Source organism: Hyla sarda, chromosome 1, assembly GCF_029499605.1.
Source record: "Hyla sarda isolate aHylSar1 chromosome 1, aHylSar1.hap1, whole genome shotgun sequence".
Taxonomy (NCBI): Eukaryota; Metazoa; Chordata; class Amphibia; order Anura; family Hylidae; genus Hyla; species Hyla sarda.
In genome coordinates this window covers 303,650,096-303,665,875 of record NC_079189.1, presented here as the reverse complement: position 1 = coordinate 303,665,875, position 15,780 = coordinate 303,650,096, and the positions used below count along the sequence as shown (strand labels likewise).

General features: G+C 42.2%; 1 protein-coding gene across 2 annotated transcripts in view; it reads right to left on the bottom strand.

Annotated features, from left to right (window-relative positions):
• CHERP (calcium homeostasis endoplasmic reticulum protein) overlaps positions 1 to 15,780 on the bottom strand; it is a 63,111-nt gene that overhangs the window by 25,303 nt on the left and 22,028 nt on the right. For both annotated transcript variants that reach the window (XM_056518160.1, XM_056518159.1), the window contains exons 4-9: positions 11,111 to 11,248; positions 8,124 to 8,275; positions 4,133 to 4,244; positions 3,890 to 3,979; positions 3,536 to 3,809; positions 3,256 to 3,434 (exon numbers count right to left, since the gene is read on the bottom strand). In XM_056518160.1, coding sequence (XP_056374135.1) covers positions 3,256 to 3,434; positions 3,536 to 3,809; positions 3,890 to 3,979; positions 4,133 to 4,244; positions 8,124 to 8,275; positions 11,111 to 11,248 — 945 coding nt within the window. The remainder of the gene's footprint in view (positions 1 to 3,255; positions 3,435 to 3,535; positions 3,810 to 3,889; positions 3,980 to 4,132; positions 4,245 to 8,123; positions 8,276 to 11,110; positions 11,249 to 15,780) is intronic.

The window sequence follows — 15,780 nt, the reverse complement described above, 5'->3', positions numbered from 1 at the left end:
ACTTCTTCCTTCTCATTCTCAAATCCAGGTACCAAATCGGCTTATAGATCGGCCTGGGGACTTTGTACTTGTTGGTGCTCACAATGGGATCTAGAACCCTTACATGCACCTTTAGTTCATATTCTTAACTTTCTCTCTACTGCCTTTGATTCTAGTAAAGCTTACCGTACTATTAATTTATATAGATCTGCTATCTCTTTTTATCATTCTCCCAAAGACTCCTTTCCGGTTGGTAAGAATCCTCTTATATGTAAACTTCTAAGAGGTGTTCGCCTTAAGAGACCTCCTATGAATGGGAGGTTAATCTTCTATTGAAATTCCTTTCTTTCAAGCTTACTTCTCTTTTATGTCTAATTTCGATTAAATGAATATCCGATGTTAAAGCTCTTGACCTCTCTCATAGACAGTATGTTCCTAACGGAGTACGGTTTTCTATTTTCAGATGCACTAAAACTAATCTTTCAGTCTTCTATCCTTCTTTTCCACATAATGATAAATTATGTGTTGTATGTTGTCTTAAGTCTTACAAACAGAAGACTTCATCTCTTAGACACTTATCTTCCTCTCAATTATTGATCTCATACTGTAAACCTCATTTACCAGTATCGTCTCCTACTTTAGCCAGATGGATCAAACAATCCATGATATTAGCAGGCATTGATGTATCTATCTTTAAAAGGGGTTATCCAGGAAAAAACTTTTTTTTTATATATCAACTGGCTCCAGAAAGTTAAACAGATTTGTAAACTACTTCTATAAAAAATCTTAATCCTTTCAGTACTTATGAGCTGCTAAAGTTGAGTTGTTGTTTTCTGTCTAAGTACTCTCTGATGACACCTGTCTTGGGAACTGTCCAGAGTAGAAGCAAATTCCCATAGCAAACCTCTTCTACTCTGTGCAGTTCCTGAGACAAGCAGAGATGTCAGCAGAGAGCACTGTTGCCAGACAGAAAACAACAACTCAACTTCAACAGCTGATAATTATTGGAAGGATTAAGATTTTTCAAATCTGTTTAACTTTCTGGAGCCAGTTGATATATATACGTTTTTTCCTGGAATACCCCTTTAATGTACATTCTACTAGAAGTGCTATGTGTACAAAAATTTTTCTATCTGGCGGCTCTCTGACATTATTAAAGCTGTAGACTGGTCTTCTGAATCCACTTTTAAGACGTTTTATTTTAAACCAGATCCTCATGTATCTATGGTAGTTTAATATTCTTTTATATTTAGTTCATTTTACATATTATATATTTTTGTCTATTATTTAATTATAAGCTTTAAACTTGCAATAATGTGAAGACTCCGGTCTTTCAATAAAATTGGAGATTTTCCTAGTCCTAATGACGAAAAATATAGATTTTACTAAAAGACAGGAGACGGACATTATCCCTCCCATATATAACTTACATGTTCTTTTGTTATTTTCTAATTTCAGGATATTGATTCCTTCATGATACCAACTGTAATTCCTCATCGTTCTATGGTTTTCGCTCTGTTGAACCCTACATACCGTATTTATCGGCGTATAACACGCACTTTTTAGGCTAAAATTTTTAGCCTAAAGTCTGTATGCGTGTTATACGCCAATACACCCCCAGGAAAGGCAGGGGGAGAGAGGCCGTTGCTGCCCGCTTCTCTCCCCCTGCCTTTCCTGGTGTCTAGAGCGCTGCTGCCGGCCCTTCTCAACCCCTGGCTATCGGCGCCGCTGCCCGTTGCCTCCCCCCATCCCGGTGGCATAATTACCCGAGTCGGATCCGCGCTGCTGCAGGCCTCCGGCGTGCGTCCCCTGCGTCGTTGCTATGCACGGCGCGGCGCACTGACGTCATGCGCCACGCCGTTCAGCGCATAGCAACGACGCCGGGGACGCACGCCGGAGGCCTGCAGCAGCGCGGACCCGACTCAGGTAATTATGCCACCGGGGATGGGGGGAGGCAACGGGGCAGCGGCGCCGGCAATGGGTGCCGCTGCCCCTTCTCTCCCCCTGGTTGTCGGCGCCGCTTCTCTCCCCCTGGCTGTCGGCGCCGCTTCTCTCCCCCAGGGGGTGAGAAGGGCCGACAGCAGCGCTCTAGACCCCAGGAAAGGCAGGGGGAGAGAAGCGGGCAGCGACGACCTCTCTCCCCCTGCCTTTCCTGGGGGTTTATCGGGGTATACACGCGCACCCTCATTTTACCATGGATATTAGGGTAAAAAACTTTTTTTACCCAAATATCCTTGGTAAAATGAGGGTGCGTGTTATAGGCCGGTGCGTGGTATACCCCGATAAATATGGTATATATACACCGTGACTGGACTCTTCATCCTCAATCTTTCGTTTTTTTCCCGATTCCTTGCTACTGTTCATTTACTACAGTTTTTCAAGAAGTTATTGGAAGCTCTCATGACGATGGACGTTATCAAAGAAAGGGGAATATTCTGGAACATCAACTGCTTATATTAACTATGTCCTATTCCTATTGGTTGTTATATCATAGCATGTTCAGATGTACCATCCAAGCTTTTTCTTCTCATACTCTGAATTCTGTTAACCATTTGTTTGCTACTATTAGTTAAGAAAGAGTGCAAAATACAATAATGTTTGTCTCTTGTCTTTAATAAAATCTATATTTTCCGTCATTAAGACTAGGAAAATCTCCAATTATAGTTGTATATTTGTATTCAGTCTATGGTGCTTGTTCTACAGTGCCTTAAAGGACACCTGTCATCAGATTTTACCATATAGAAGACATGGCAACACGTTATATATGGTAATATCTTTTTTTCTTTTTCGCTCCATCCCCAGGAGATGTTCCTGTCAGCGGGGATGGTGAGTATATAATGTTTGAAAGTGTCCTCCACCAACCCTGTTAGTAGTGAGATATACTCACCTAGTCCCTCTGTAATCACACAGCCCGCATCATTGCTTTGCTTTGTCTTCTTAGGAAGTAGAGCAGTGACATGGGGTGTCAATCATGCTGAGGGGGGCGTGATTTCAGCTGGAGATGATGAGAATAGGTGAGTTTATCTTTCTGCTCAAGGTACTACTTACAAGGCCAACGGGGACACTTTAAAACATTATACCCTCAACATCCCTGCCGGCAGGAACATCTACCGGGCATGGTAAGGAAGATGTTTTTAGCATATAGAATTCGTTACTATGTGTTATATATGGTAAAATCTGATGACATATTCCCTTTAATATGGTATAAAAAAAAAAAAATTCTAAACTATTAGTACAATGATTATTTTTAAACATCATTTTACAAAAATCTTATACCTGTTGTTGGCCCCAGGGTGCTATAGGCTGTGGCTGATCAAACCAAGGTGGTTTATTTGGAGGCATTGATTCATGAGGTGCTGGACCTCTGGTTCCTGCACTGCCAGGATCTGGTACACTGCCAGGAGGAGGCTCAAATTCAGCAGCAGTAGGGATGGCAAGCACAGGTTTTACATCCTCTGAAAAGAAAAGATGGACAATTAAAACAGTGTTTGTAATAATGGCCATGACGATGAGGGGCAAACATTTTAACTAAAAAAGGATAAATAATAATAATTACCTGGTGGGGGTACTTGAGCCGGTGCGGGGGCCGGTACGGGAGCTGGTGCTGGAGCGGGTGGCTCAGGAACTGGTTCCACCATCACTGGTATCTGAATTTGCTGCTGCTGCTGTTGTTGTTGTTGTTGCTGCTGCTGCTGCTGTTGCTGTTGCTGCTGTTGTTGTTTTAGACCAGCCACAAATTCCTCATGTTGGGTTTTTAAGTTCTGAATTTGTTGTTGGAACGCCACAAGGATTGGCTGGACAACAGTGGAGTACTCACTTAGTAGAGCAGCCTGAAGAAAAGGTCAAAACAGGTTAATTCAATATTTTTCTGATTTCACAGACCAAAGACTGCCGTGGTAACAGATATTACCTGGTGCTGTCCTAAGCCAAGGGCTGGACTCTGAAGCTGCTGGATAGTAGCTTCATCAAAGTAGCCATTCTTTTCCCACAACTGAAGAAGCTAGATGGAAGAGAGCCATGTTAAAGTACACTCTTGTTTGGATTCATTATGGATTTCTTCCTGACTTTAAAGCATTGCTTTTACAGTCAATAACATGACATCATATGACAAGATAGTCTAATGTTTGTGGCTGCAGAGCAGAGTACTACTTACACGTGCAATCTTCTGCTGCTTATCCTCTTCCACTGCTAAAAAGCTGGTACAGTAAATTGGAACAACCACTTTCTGAAGTGCAGCCAGAAGATCCCTTGCTTGCTTCCGTTGACTGTGAGGAAAACAATTATTATAACACATATCTGCGTAATCCTTTTTAGGTATAAGATCATAGTTTTCAGAGGTACTTAAAGGTAATCTGTCTGTTCTATACCATGCTCAGAGGTGCGGACATGAGCAGATAGTTGATAGGGAGATAAAGCAAACGATATATGTTTCTTGGGTGACGGCTGTTTGCAGTTATAAAATCATGTTTTCCTTTCAAGCTCAAGAGTCACAGAGGCTGGCCTGAGCTGAAGCATACAAGCCTCCTCCCTCCCAGAGTTATTTCTGCACTGCATGATGGATGCACAGGGTTTGGCTTCAAGCTCTGAGCCTTTTATATCATCAATGCAAGAAGGGTGGTAAGGAAAAAAGAGGAGGTGTGCATGCTAAAGCTCAGAATAGCCTTTACAACTCTTGAGCCAGAAGGAAAACATGATTTTATAACTTTGCAAACAGCCATCACCTGAGAGACAGATATCGTTTTATCTCCCCATCAATTATCTGCCCGTCTGCAGCTCTGAGTTTGATATAGAGCTGACAATCTTTTTAAAGCGAACCTGTCACAATGAAAACAGTCTTTCTGCAATCAGCACGTTATTGAAAAGTAATAGTTAAGATTGATATATAGTTTTGTGAGGAAAGACTCAGTGTAACTTGTCATTTTTTGATAAACCCCTGCTCATTCTGGGCTCCCAAACAATAATAGTCTTCTCTGTTTGAGATTACATTTGATGTCAATCACTGTGTAGGACTGCGTACTGGAAAATAATCTCAGAATAAGCAAAGATTTAGATCAATAAATGAGAATTTTTTTATTGAGTGGGGAAAGTCGCACAGACAGCATTCTAGAAATGTTCAGAATATTTTATTGTACAATGTAGCTTATAAAAAAAAAAAAAAAAATTGGGGAATAAATCTATGGGCACCTGGTAAGAGACTTACACCTAAAACCCCTGATTGGGGTCAAGCAGTAAAATGAAGCAGAGCAAAGTTAATGGCTGTTTTATTACTTTTCTACATTTAATATAACCCAGTTTCAGTTATGACACTGGTGTCCCGATCAGCTCCACTGAGCAACTTAAGATTGTTTTCGCCATTTTAGATGCCTCGATCAAAGTTGATCGTGGCATCTAAAATGGCAAAAACAATCTTAAATTGTTTAACTTAATTTGTTTAAGTTGTTAATCTTAATCTAAAGGGTTAATTCCGGACATCACCTGGATCGGTGATGCTAGGCATTAGCCAGTATGAAGTGAGCTCAGCTCCTGAGCTCCCTTCATACACCTGCTGCAAGTCGTGGAGGGGTTAATTCACCTCCTCCCAGCACTTGGCACTGCTAGGAGGAGAGACAGTGTTCTAATAATGCAGGGTTCGGACGGGTCCTGACCGGAGATGGGGGGGAGGGAACACAAGCTGCAGCACAGGGAGTACTGCAGTCTCCCCGAGCTCCCTTCCGCGGCCAGGGACACACGGCAGGCGCCGAAGCAATATGGCACCGGAGAGAGACAGCAATACTAAATAATTCAATACACCCATCACGCCCTGTACGCTTTATAAACTATGGGACTTGATCTAAGCCATGCCTAACAAAATTATCGTCAGGAAAATCCCTTAGCCGAAAAGGTCGAAAGGGACATTTTCGGGCGATAATTTTCGATGGCCAAAATTTCGGTGTATCCCTAATAAAAATATAATGTTAATGAACCCATATGGCAAACGGCGTAAACGCAAGAAAAAAGTTAAAATTTAACATAAAAAGCAATCAAAAAGTGATCTAAAGTGATCGCAAAAGTGATCTAAAAAAAAAAAAATACAGAAAAATGAGGTGGTCAAAATATGGCAATTTTAAAAAGGTACTGATTTTGTAAAAAAATTAAAAAAATTTTTAGATGCAGTACAATAATAGAAAAATATGTATACATGGGTATTTTAATTGTCTTGACCCACAAAATAAAAAAAACTAATTTTTACCATAAAGTGTGCCCCCAAATTTGCAATTTTCATTTAAATTTCAAAACACAAAAAATATCCCTAATATCAACCTATATCCCTAATGAGTCCTACTGAGTTGGTCCAGAGGAAGGCAAAAAACCCTCATACTAGAGGTAAAAATTCCTTCCCGACTCCAAATATGGCAATCAGAATAAATCCCTGGATCAACGTTCTGTCCCTATAATCTAATAAACATAACCAGCGATGTTATTAATCTCCAAAAATGCATCCAGACCCCTTTTGAAATCTCTTACTGAATTTACCATGACCACCCCCTCAGGCAGAGAATTCCACAGTCTCACTGCTCTTACAGTAAAGAACCCCTGTCTGTGCTGGTGTAGAAACCTTTTTTCCTCTAAACGTAGAGGATGCCCCCTTGTTATAGATACAGTCCTGGGTATAAATAGATCATGGGAGAGATCTCTGTACGGCCCCCTGATATATTTATACATAGTTATTAAGTCTCCCCTAAGCCTTATTTTTTCTAAACTAAAAACCCCCAATTCTGATAATCTTTCTGGGTACTGTAGTCCTCCCATTCCCCATATTTCTCTGGTTGCTAGTCTTTGAACCCTCTCCAGCTCTACTATATATACAGGGTGGGCCATTTATATAGATACACCTTAATAAAATGGGAATGGTTGGTGATATTAACTTCCTGTTAATATCCTGGCTCCGGAAAGTTAAACAGATTTGTAAATTACTTCTATTAAAAAATCTTAATCCTTCCAATAGTTATTAGCTTCTGAAGTTTTCTGTCTAACTGCTCATTGATGATGTCACGTCCCAGGAGCTGTGCATGATGGGAGAATATCCCTTGCATGATGGGAAAATATCCCATAGGAGCTGGACAGCTCCCGGGACGTGAGTCATTAGAAAGCAGTTAGACAGAAAACCGCAACTCAACTTCAGAAGCTAATAACTATTGGAAGGATTAAGATTTTTTTAATAGAAGTAATTTACAAATCTGTTAACTTTCCGGAGCCAGTTGATATATAAAAAAAAGTTTTTGCCTGGAATACCCCTTTAATACTTCTTCACTGCCATCCTATTTTAGCCACTTAAATGCTTATTGTTTGTCATTTATTACCCCCTTAACATTTTTATTCATCCACATTGATTTTCTCCTATTCTTGACCCTTTTATTCCCATAAAAAGGTATGTACCTCTTACAGGGAGAATTTAAAGTCTCCCATTCAGTGTCAGTATTCTTGTTTTTGAGGATATTATCTTATTTTATATTGTTAAGGGCTTCCCTGAATTGATGAAACTTTGCCTTCCTAAAGATCATTGTTTTTGTGGCCCCTCGAGAGATTCCCTTATTGAAGAACAAGTTATAATGTATTATATTATGATCACTATTTCCTAGGTGTCCTTCTACTTGCATATCAGTTACTGTCAGATCTGTTGGTTAACATTAAGTCTAGTAGGGCGCCCTCTCTGGTCGGGCCCTGCACCATTTGGGACAGATAATTGTCTTCAGCTATTATAGTCAGAAACCTGTTTCCTTTATGAGATTCACAGGTCTCAGTCTCCCAGTTTATATCAGGATAGTTTAAGTCCCCCAATATTAACCCCTCATTGTGATTTGCTGCCTTGTTATTTGCCTCAGTAATTTATCTTCTGCCTCTTCCATTATGTTTGGCAGCTTATAGCAAACCCCCCATCAGTGTAATGAGTGATGTCATCACAAAGTACAATTAGTTGTGCAAAAACAAGCTCTCATATGGGTCTGTGAATGGAAATATAAAAGAGTTATTGATTTTAGAAGTGAAAAATAAAAACGCAAAAACAGCAGATGCTTAAGGCCAAAAGGGGCTGTGTCCTTAAGGGGTTAATAGTCTAGTTTCAATAACAACTCCTTTGTCTGCCTCAATACACAAGCATTACTTACCAGTGATGTAGCACGTCATTTGTCAAATATATAAGATGTAAGCGCAACTCAAAGTGTGCGCCTTCAGCTGTGATACGATTGCGAAGGTGACCAGCCATGAGTTCACAGTGCTGAGGGGATTTTGCATTGCTGAACATCCAGTTTTTTCCACCCTAAAGATAGAAGATTCATCTCGGTTTCAGTAGTTTACCATAAAAGTTCCTTTTTGTTTGAATTAAGCCCCCCCAAAAAATAATGTATAATTTTACAGCTTGTGTGAATATATCCTTAAAAATGGGTACTGCCACTTTAAAGGAGATATCTCATGGATAAAAAGGTGTCCCCTATCCGCAGGATAGGGGATAAGTTTTAGATCACTGGGGGTCCAAGTGCAGGGGCCACCAGTGATCTCCTGTATGGAGCCCTGGATCTTCCCTGGAGCGGCGCGTCATGACCCCCGTCAGAAGCAGGGGCCGCCACACCCCATCCATACATCTCTATCGGCTATCTTCGGCCCTCCCATAGAGATATATGGATGGGGCGTGGCGGGCCGCTCCGAGGGAGAGCTGCGGCTTCATACAGGAGATCGCAGGGTGCCCCAGCACTCAGATCGCGGCGGGAGGATTGTTGTCTAAAACTTATCCCCTCTTGCAGAGACATGTCAAAAGTTTGGATTGGTCAAGGTCTGAGTCTTCAGACCTTGACCAATAGGTAAAACTAGCTGGAAGAAGGGCACACTAAGGCCCGATTTCCAAAGTATGAAGTGGATCCAGAAAGAAGGAGAAGTTTAAGTCCTTCCTTTATATTTCCCATTGCTTTTGAATACACTTCTGGCTTTGGATCAAAAACTGCAGTGGCCATTTTCCCAAAATACCAGAAATTAACACCTGTGTGAAAACCAACAACATAAGTCTATGGGATTGTCAAGGTAATCTGAACATTCTAACAATTGGTTGGGGTCTGGACACTGTTACAATATAGACAAAATACTGTGCAAACTATACTAATTAATGATTGGTTAAAACTTTTTTTTATTATGTTGCTGCAAAGTCTTTTTGCAATATACATTATCATATGAATCATGCTCATTTTACACTAACGTCCCAGCAGGTGTCTCCCTCAATCTTCCCAGCAACCTCTGCCATAAAGCTCCTTTTATGTACAGTCATGGCCTTAATGTTGGCACCCCTCACAGAAAAGGATTGCAGTAACACATGTTTTGCTATACACGTTTATTCCCTGTGTGTATTGGAACTAAACCAAAAAAGGAAGTAAAAAAAAAAAACCAAACTGGACATAATATCACACCAAACTCCAAAAATGGGCTGGACAAAATTATTGGTACCCTTAACTTAATATTTGGTTGCACACCCTTTAGAAAAAAATAACTGAAAATCAGTCGCTTCCTATAACCATCAATAAGCTTCTTACATCTCTCAGCCAGAATGTTGGACCACTCTTCCTTTGCAAACTGCACCATGTCTCTTATTGGAAGGCGCCTTTTCCCAACAGCAATTTTAAGATCTCTCCACAGGTGTTCAATGGGATATAGATCTTGACTCATTGCTGGCCACTTCAGAACTCTCCAGCGCTTTGTAGTCATCCATTTCTGGGTGCTTTTTGACATATGTTTGGGGTCATTGTCCTGCTGGAAACCACAAGATCTTAGACTTAAACCCAGCTTTCTGACACTGGGCAGTACAGTGCGACCCAAAATCCATTGGTAATCCTCAGATTTCATGATGCCTTGCACACATTAAGGGCACCCAGTGCCAGAGGAAGCATAACAACCCCAAAAGACCATTGAATCGCCACCAAATTTCACCGTAGGTACTGTGTTCTTTTCTTTGTAGGCCTCATTCCATCTTTGGTAAACAGTAAAATGATGTGCCCTTGGTCTCATCTGTCCACAAGATGTTTTCCCAGAAGGATTTTGGCTTACTCAAGTTCATTTTGGCAAAATGTCGTCTTGCTTTTTTATGTCTCTGTGTCAGCAGTGGGTTCCTCCTGGGTCTCCTGCCATAGCGTTTCATTTCATTTAAATGTCAACAGTTCGCACTGACACTGATGCTCCCTGAGCCTGCAGGACAGCTTGAATATATTTGGAACTTGTTTGGGGCTGCTTATCCACCATCCGGACTATCCTGCATTGACACCTTTCATAATTTTTTCTCTTCCGTGCACGCCCATGGAGATTAGCTACTGTGCCATGGGTTGCAAACTTCTTGATAATGTTGCGCACTGTGGACAAAGGCAAATCTAGATCTCTGGAGATGGACTTGTAACCTTGAGATTGTTGATATGTTTCCACAATTTTGGTTCTCAAGTCCTCAGTTCTCTTCTCTTTCTGTTGTCCATGCTTAGTGTGGCACACACATACACACAATACAAAGACTAAGTGAACATCTCTCCATTTTATCTGCTTTCAGGTGTGATTTTTATATTGTCCACACCTGTTACTTGCCCCAGGTGAGTTTAAAGGAGCATCACATGCTTGAAAAATTCTTATTTTTCCACAATTTTGAAAGGGTGCCAATAATTTTGTCCAGCCCATTTTTGAGTTTGGTGTGACATTATGTCCAATTTGTTTTTTTCCCCCTCCATTTTTGGTTTAGTTCCAATACACACAAAGGGAATAAACTAGTGTATAGCAAAACATGTGTTCCTGCAATCCTTTTCTGTGAAAAATACTTAATTTTCTAGAAAAATTTCAGGAGTGCCAACATTTACAGCCATGACTGTAAAATGGGAGAAAAAGAACAAAATATATGTAACAAAACAAATTTGCCTAGATAGTTATTAAAGTTAGTTAAAGTTAGAGATATTTCTTTTATGACCAGACTTTAGAGACACCCTGTTGAAGAAAAAAAAAAACAAGACTTCATCGGTACAGTTTTTCTTGGCAAATATGATAGGTCAGTTTACATGATTTCCAAAAGTCTACACAGGTTATCTGAAAAACAGCTACCTAAACAATATACTACATGTAAATGAAACATATCACTTACTGATATGGCATCCTTTGTACAAGTGTCAATGATAGGCTGGAGCAAGTTATCAAACTCATTCATATCCAGCTGGGTTTCTTCCCGCAGCTTCTGCGTCTGCTGTTCAATGGCATGCTCCACCGCAGCTGTAATTTGTTCCTAACATGAAAAACATGCAAATATGATCAATGTAAGCTAATTTGGAAAAAATAAAAAAAAATAACATTTTTTTTTTTTTAAACAAAAAGAGGCCATTACCCAGATTTGATACCACAGGGTAAGTAATATACAACAGAATGCCTGTTAGTAAGGCTGACACAGTAAGGTTAAAACTACACGTATCCATAAAGCTCAACCAAGGTAGGGGAACAAGACAAGAATTCTATACTTTTATACAAGCATTAAATTGGACCCATCAGCTGGAAAACATGGGGTGTAAATCAGCTAGATAGGGCTAATGATCAGAATTTCAGGCATTCCATTTTAAACCTATAGGCCCAGATTTATCAAACTGTGAGAGAGAAAAAGTGGAGTGAATTTCCCGGAGCAACCAATCACAGCTCTGCTTTCATTTTACCAGAGCTCGTAGCTCAGCTGTGATTGGTTGCTGTGGAAAAATCACTCCACTTTTTCTCTCTCACAGTTTGATAAATCTGGGCCATAGTCCTTACTTTTGGTTAATATGTAAATAGCGGATGCAAAATTGTGTGACTTGTGTGATGTCCCTAAGCCACCCCTGTGTTGTCTTTGTTTTGTGCTTAGTGTGTCATTGTCTTGATGGAGGGAGAACCTTCTGTCCAGATCACTCTGGACCAGCTTTTCATTAGAAATATCTCTGTACATTGCTCCATTTAGCGTTTCCATAGCCCTTACCATAGACCCTGTCCCAGCCACTGAAAAACGCCCACGGCATTATGCTGTCCCCACCATTCTTCATTGGAGGGATGGTATTGGGCAAGGGATGAGCAGTGCCTGGTTCCCTATAAACACAACACATAGAATTGAGGCCAAAATGTTCCATTTTGGTTTGATGAGACCATTGACTCTTGTTTCTCACAGTCCAAGAGTCCTTTAGGTGCTTTCTATTTTGCTAACTCCAAGACTTACAAGTATCTTTTGTTGATGAGAGGCCCCTTACTGGACACTCTGCCATAAAGCACAGATTGTGGAGTGCTGCAGTGATAGTTCTGTGTTATGTTTTATGTGGCAGAAATGTAATCCTGTCTGAGCTATACAGGCAGCTCTTTCCCTTGGCTTGGTTTTTGCTCTGACATGCATTGTCAGCTATGAGACCTTAGACAGGGGGTTTGTCTTTCCAAAACATGGAGAGCCAAGTGGTCGCATCTTGCTGTGCTCCCGGTAGGGCAGCTCTAATTACCATGACTAACCTATCCTGCTTGGGTCCCAACTCACCATTCAGGTCCGAAGTGGTGGCGGAGACTCTACTGGGCGCAGGTGCGGGTTGTGTGTGGAGTGCCTGGACAGGAGCTGTGACGGCCCTGCCAGGGGATGAGGACTCCACCCAGCTGCTGGCCAGGCAGAGGAGAGCTGCTGAGGATGTCTGTGGAGGCAGCGGGAATAGTCAGTGAGTGGAGGGCTGGAGACTAGCAGAAGTGGAGGCCATCCAGATTAAAAATAACTAAAAAGACTGTCCGCCATTATGGGGCCATCGTGGGCGGGGCGCATGGTTGCCCTGGTTACTCCCATGCCCAGGAAGTGTCATTCCTTCAGCAGTGTATGGCTGCTGCTGGAGGAGACTGGGAATTCAGTATTAGCCCCTGTTGTTCCTGCTGAGCCCTCTGGAGCTACCTACTCACTTCTGTGATGAGGACTGCTGGCTGGACTGCTACCCCTAGACACTGTGCGGCAGCGGCAGTGTGGTGAGGTCCCCTCATCTCCTTGTGCTCAGATTGTGGGGCCAGTATCCCTATCCTTGGCCCTATACTGCGGGGCTTTGCCCCCCCCCCCCTCCCCCGATCTGCTGTGAGTGACCAGGTGCTGCTGCTGGACTCTGGCTGAACTGGACTGTGTGCTGCTACACTCTCCTGGCTTTTCCTGGGCCCTCTCACACTCTTCCGATTGGCTCCTAATATACTGTGGGTCTGTCAGTGCCCTGTGGGACCCTGATACTAACCCTGCCAGCTTTGCAGTAGTGACTTGCTTGACTTTGTGGTGCTTCCACAGTTTCTGAATATGGCTTGTCCAAGAGGCCGCAATAAGAAACCTAAGCATGCAGCTGAGGCTGCTAGACAATCTACGGAAGATGAGGTTTCCTCTTATGAGGGTCCTCCACCTGTCAGTGACCATGCTAGATGTGATTCCCGTGGTCCTACCTCGCTGGTTTCTAAGGTTTCGGCGCATGCTGCTAAAGCTCTAGTAAACAAGGCCAGCGGAGGCTACGGATGGATTGTCTCCTGCACCTTTTACTCCTATGTTTTTCGTCTCTCCTTGCTCTGAGAGATGTTGTTCTCCTCCTCATTCTTCTTGTCCAGTGGACTCTGTGGATCAGAAATTTTCGCAGCTGTTGGCGGTATTTACTTCTTGCCAAACCATGATGGTTTCAAATGATTTCAGTTGATGAACTCAAACAGGAATTTGTGATCCTCCTTCATGAGACTCAGAAGCTCAGTGAACGCACCGGGGAGGTGGAACGCCGGGTCTCCACTGTTGAAAACCCTCTACAACCTATTCCTGCACAACTAACCTCCATGCAGCAACAAATTGGACTGTACTGGATAGAGCTGATGATCTTGAGAATAGGCTCAAGCGCAACAACATCCGCCTGGTGGGCCTTCCTGAGAAAGAGGAAGGCTCGGATCCTGTGGCCTTTCTGGAAACTTAACTGAAGGAAATCTTACCACCCGCTCCCTTCTCACCCTACTTTACAGTGGAGAAGGCGCATCGGGTTCCGCATCCGTCTGACCCATTATTCTCCTATTCACCGGTGCATAAATCGTTTTCCAGGATAGATCTGGCATATGCCTCCTCTGATCTTCTACCTCTGGTAAAAGATATCTTGTACACCACTAGGGTGATCTCTGACCACTCAGCTCTTATACTGTCCTTGGGTTTAGGCCCTCGTCACTCCTCCAAGGTCTGGCGGATGCATCCCAGCTGGCTGCGGGAGAAGATGGTGACGGCAGCATTGCTAGAAGCCCATAATTGTTTTTGGGAACACAATAGGTCCCACCTCGACAAGTTAGTGCAATGGGATGCTTATAAGGCACATGTGCGGGGGGGCCTTTGTGGCGGGGGGTTGCCGGAAAGAGGAAGGTTTACTCGGCTAGGGAGAGGGCATTATCGCTTGAGATTGGGGTTCTGGAAGTAGAGGTGGTGAGGGACCCTTCCCCTGATGCTAAAAGTAAATGGTTGAATGTCCAAAGAGCTCTCTTGATCCTTCAGAAGGAGAAGATTCAAGAGGATGGTGGACAGGGAGGCGGAATTATTCGAATTTGGGGATAAAAATTGCAGGTTGCTGGCGTATCTGGCTAGAGAGAGCAGGCCTGTGGTTGCTATACCCTGTATTAAGGGGGCTAATTGGATACTAGAAACTGATCCTATCGCTATTAATAATGTGTTTCAGGAGTTTTATAGTGATCTTTATACCTCTCAATTACCAACTGCTCCAGATGGCTTAGTGTCATTTTTTAAGGGTTTGCCTCTTACTCCCTTGACTACTGCTCAAGCAGCTGCTTTAGATGCACCTTTTCCTGATGAGGAAGTCTCTTTGGCTATTGCTTCTCTGCAGATGGGAAAGACCCCAGGAATGGATGGCATGATTGGGGACTGGTACAGGGTGAATGAGGAGCACCTGATCCCTATTTTACAGAATCTTTTCAGTGTGGCCTTGGTGACTGGGAGGCTCCCTGACTCCATGAGGGAGGCTCTTATTGTGCTTCTTCCCAAGCCGGGAAAGGATCAGACTCTGCCTGATTCATATAGACCTATTCCCTCTTTAATGTAGATATAAAACTGCTGGCAAAAATATTAGCCAATAGGTTGAGTAAGGTTATAGCCGCTGTCATTCATCCTGACCAGACAGGATTTATGCCGGGAAGAGCTATGGACATTAATGTCCAGCAGTTACACATTAAAGGGGTACTCCAGTGGAAAACTTTTTTTTTTAAATGAACTGGTGCCAGAAAGTTAAACAGATTTGTAAATTAATAGTGAGAAGTTGCCCAGACCTTCTAAGTGAGTAAATAATGGTATGGATATTGAATGAGAAAATTCAAGTAAATGATTGTCTGGATCGTGCTTCAATGATAATAATATAAACAATTTATTAAAATAGGATAAATAGACTGTAGTTAGTTACTTCTCACAGGGCCCATGTGAGAAGAACATATACAATAAAAACAACCTTTAGGTAATAATGTACATAAAATTGTGAAATGACAATAATACCAAAAATTAAGACAATATTAATGGCATAATGATAATATCACTGGCATATAGTGAATTTCTAATGTGCAGCTGGTGTTTTACCGCTGGTATCTAGGCACCAACTGCACAATAAGTGAAATGTAGCTGAGGGTGCCTGTATAATCGTTTCCCTCTTTTCCTTCTTTAGAATATAATGTATCCTTATAATAGTTCAACAATTTACAACAGTTTCAAATGTGTGTTACCGATCCTTTTGGTGGCAACCTGGGTAAGAGGCGCTGTTTCCACAGTGTGTAGATGGTGCC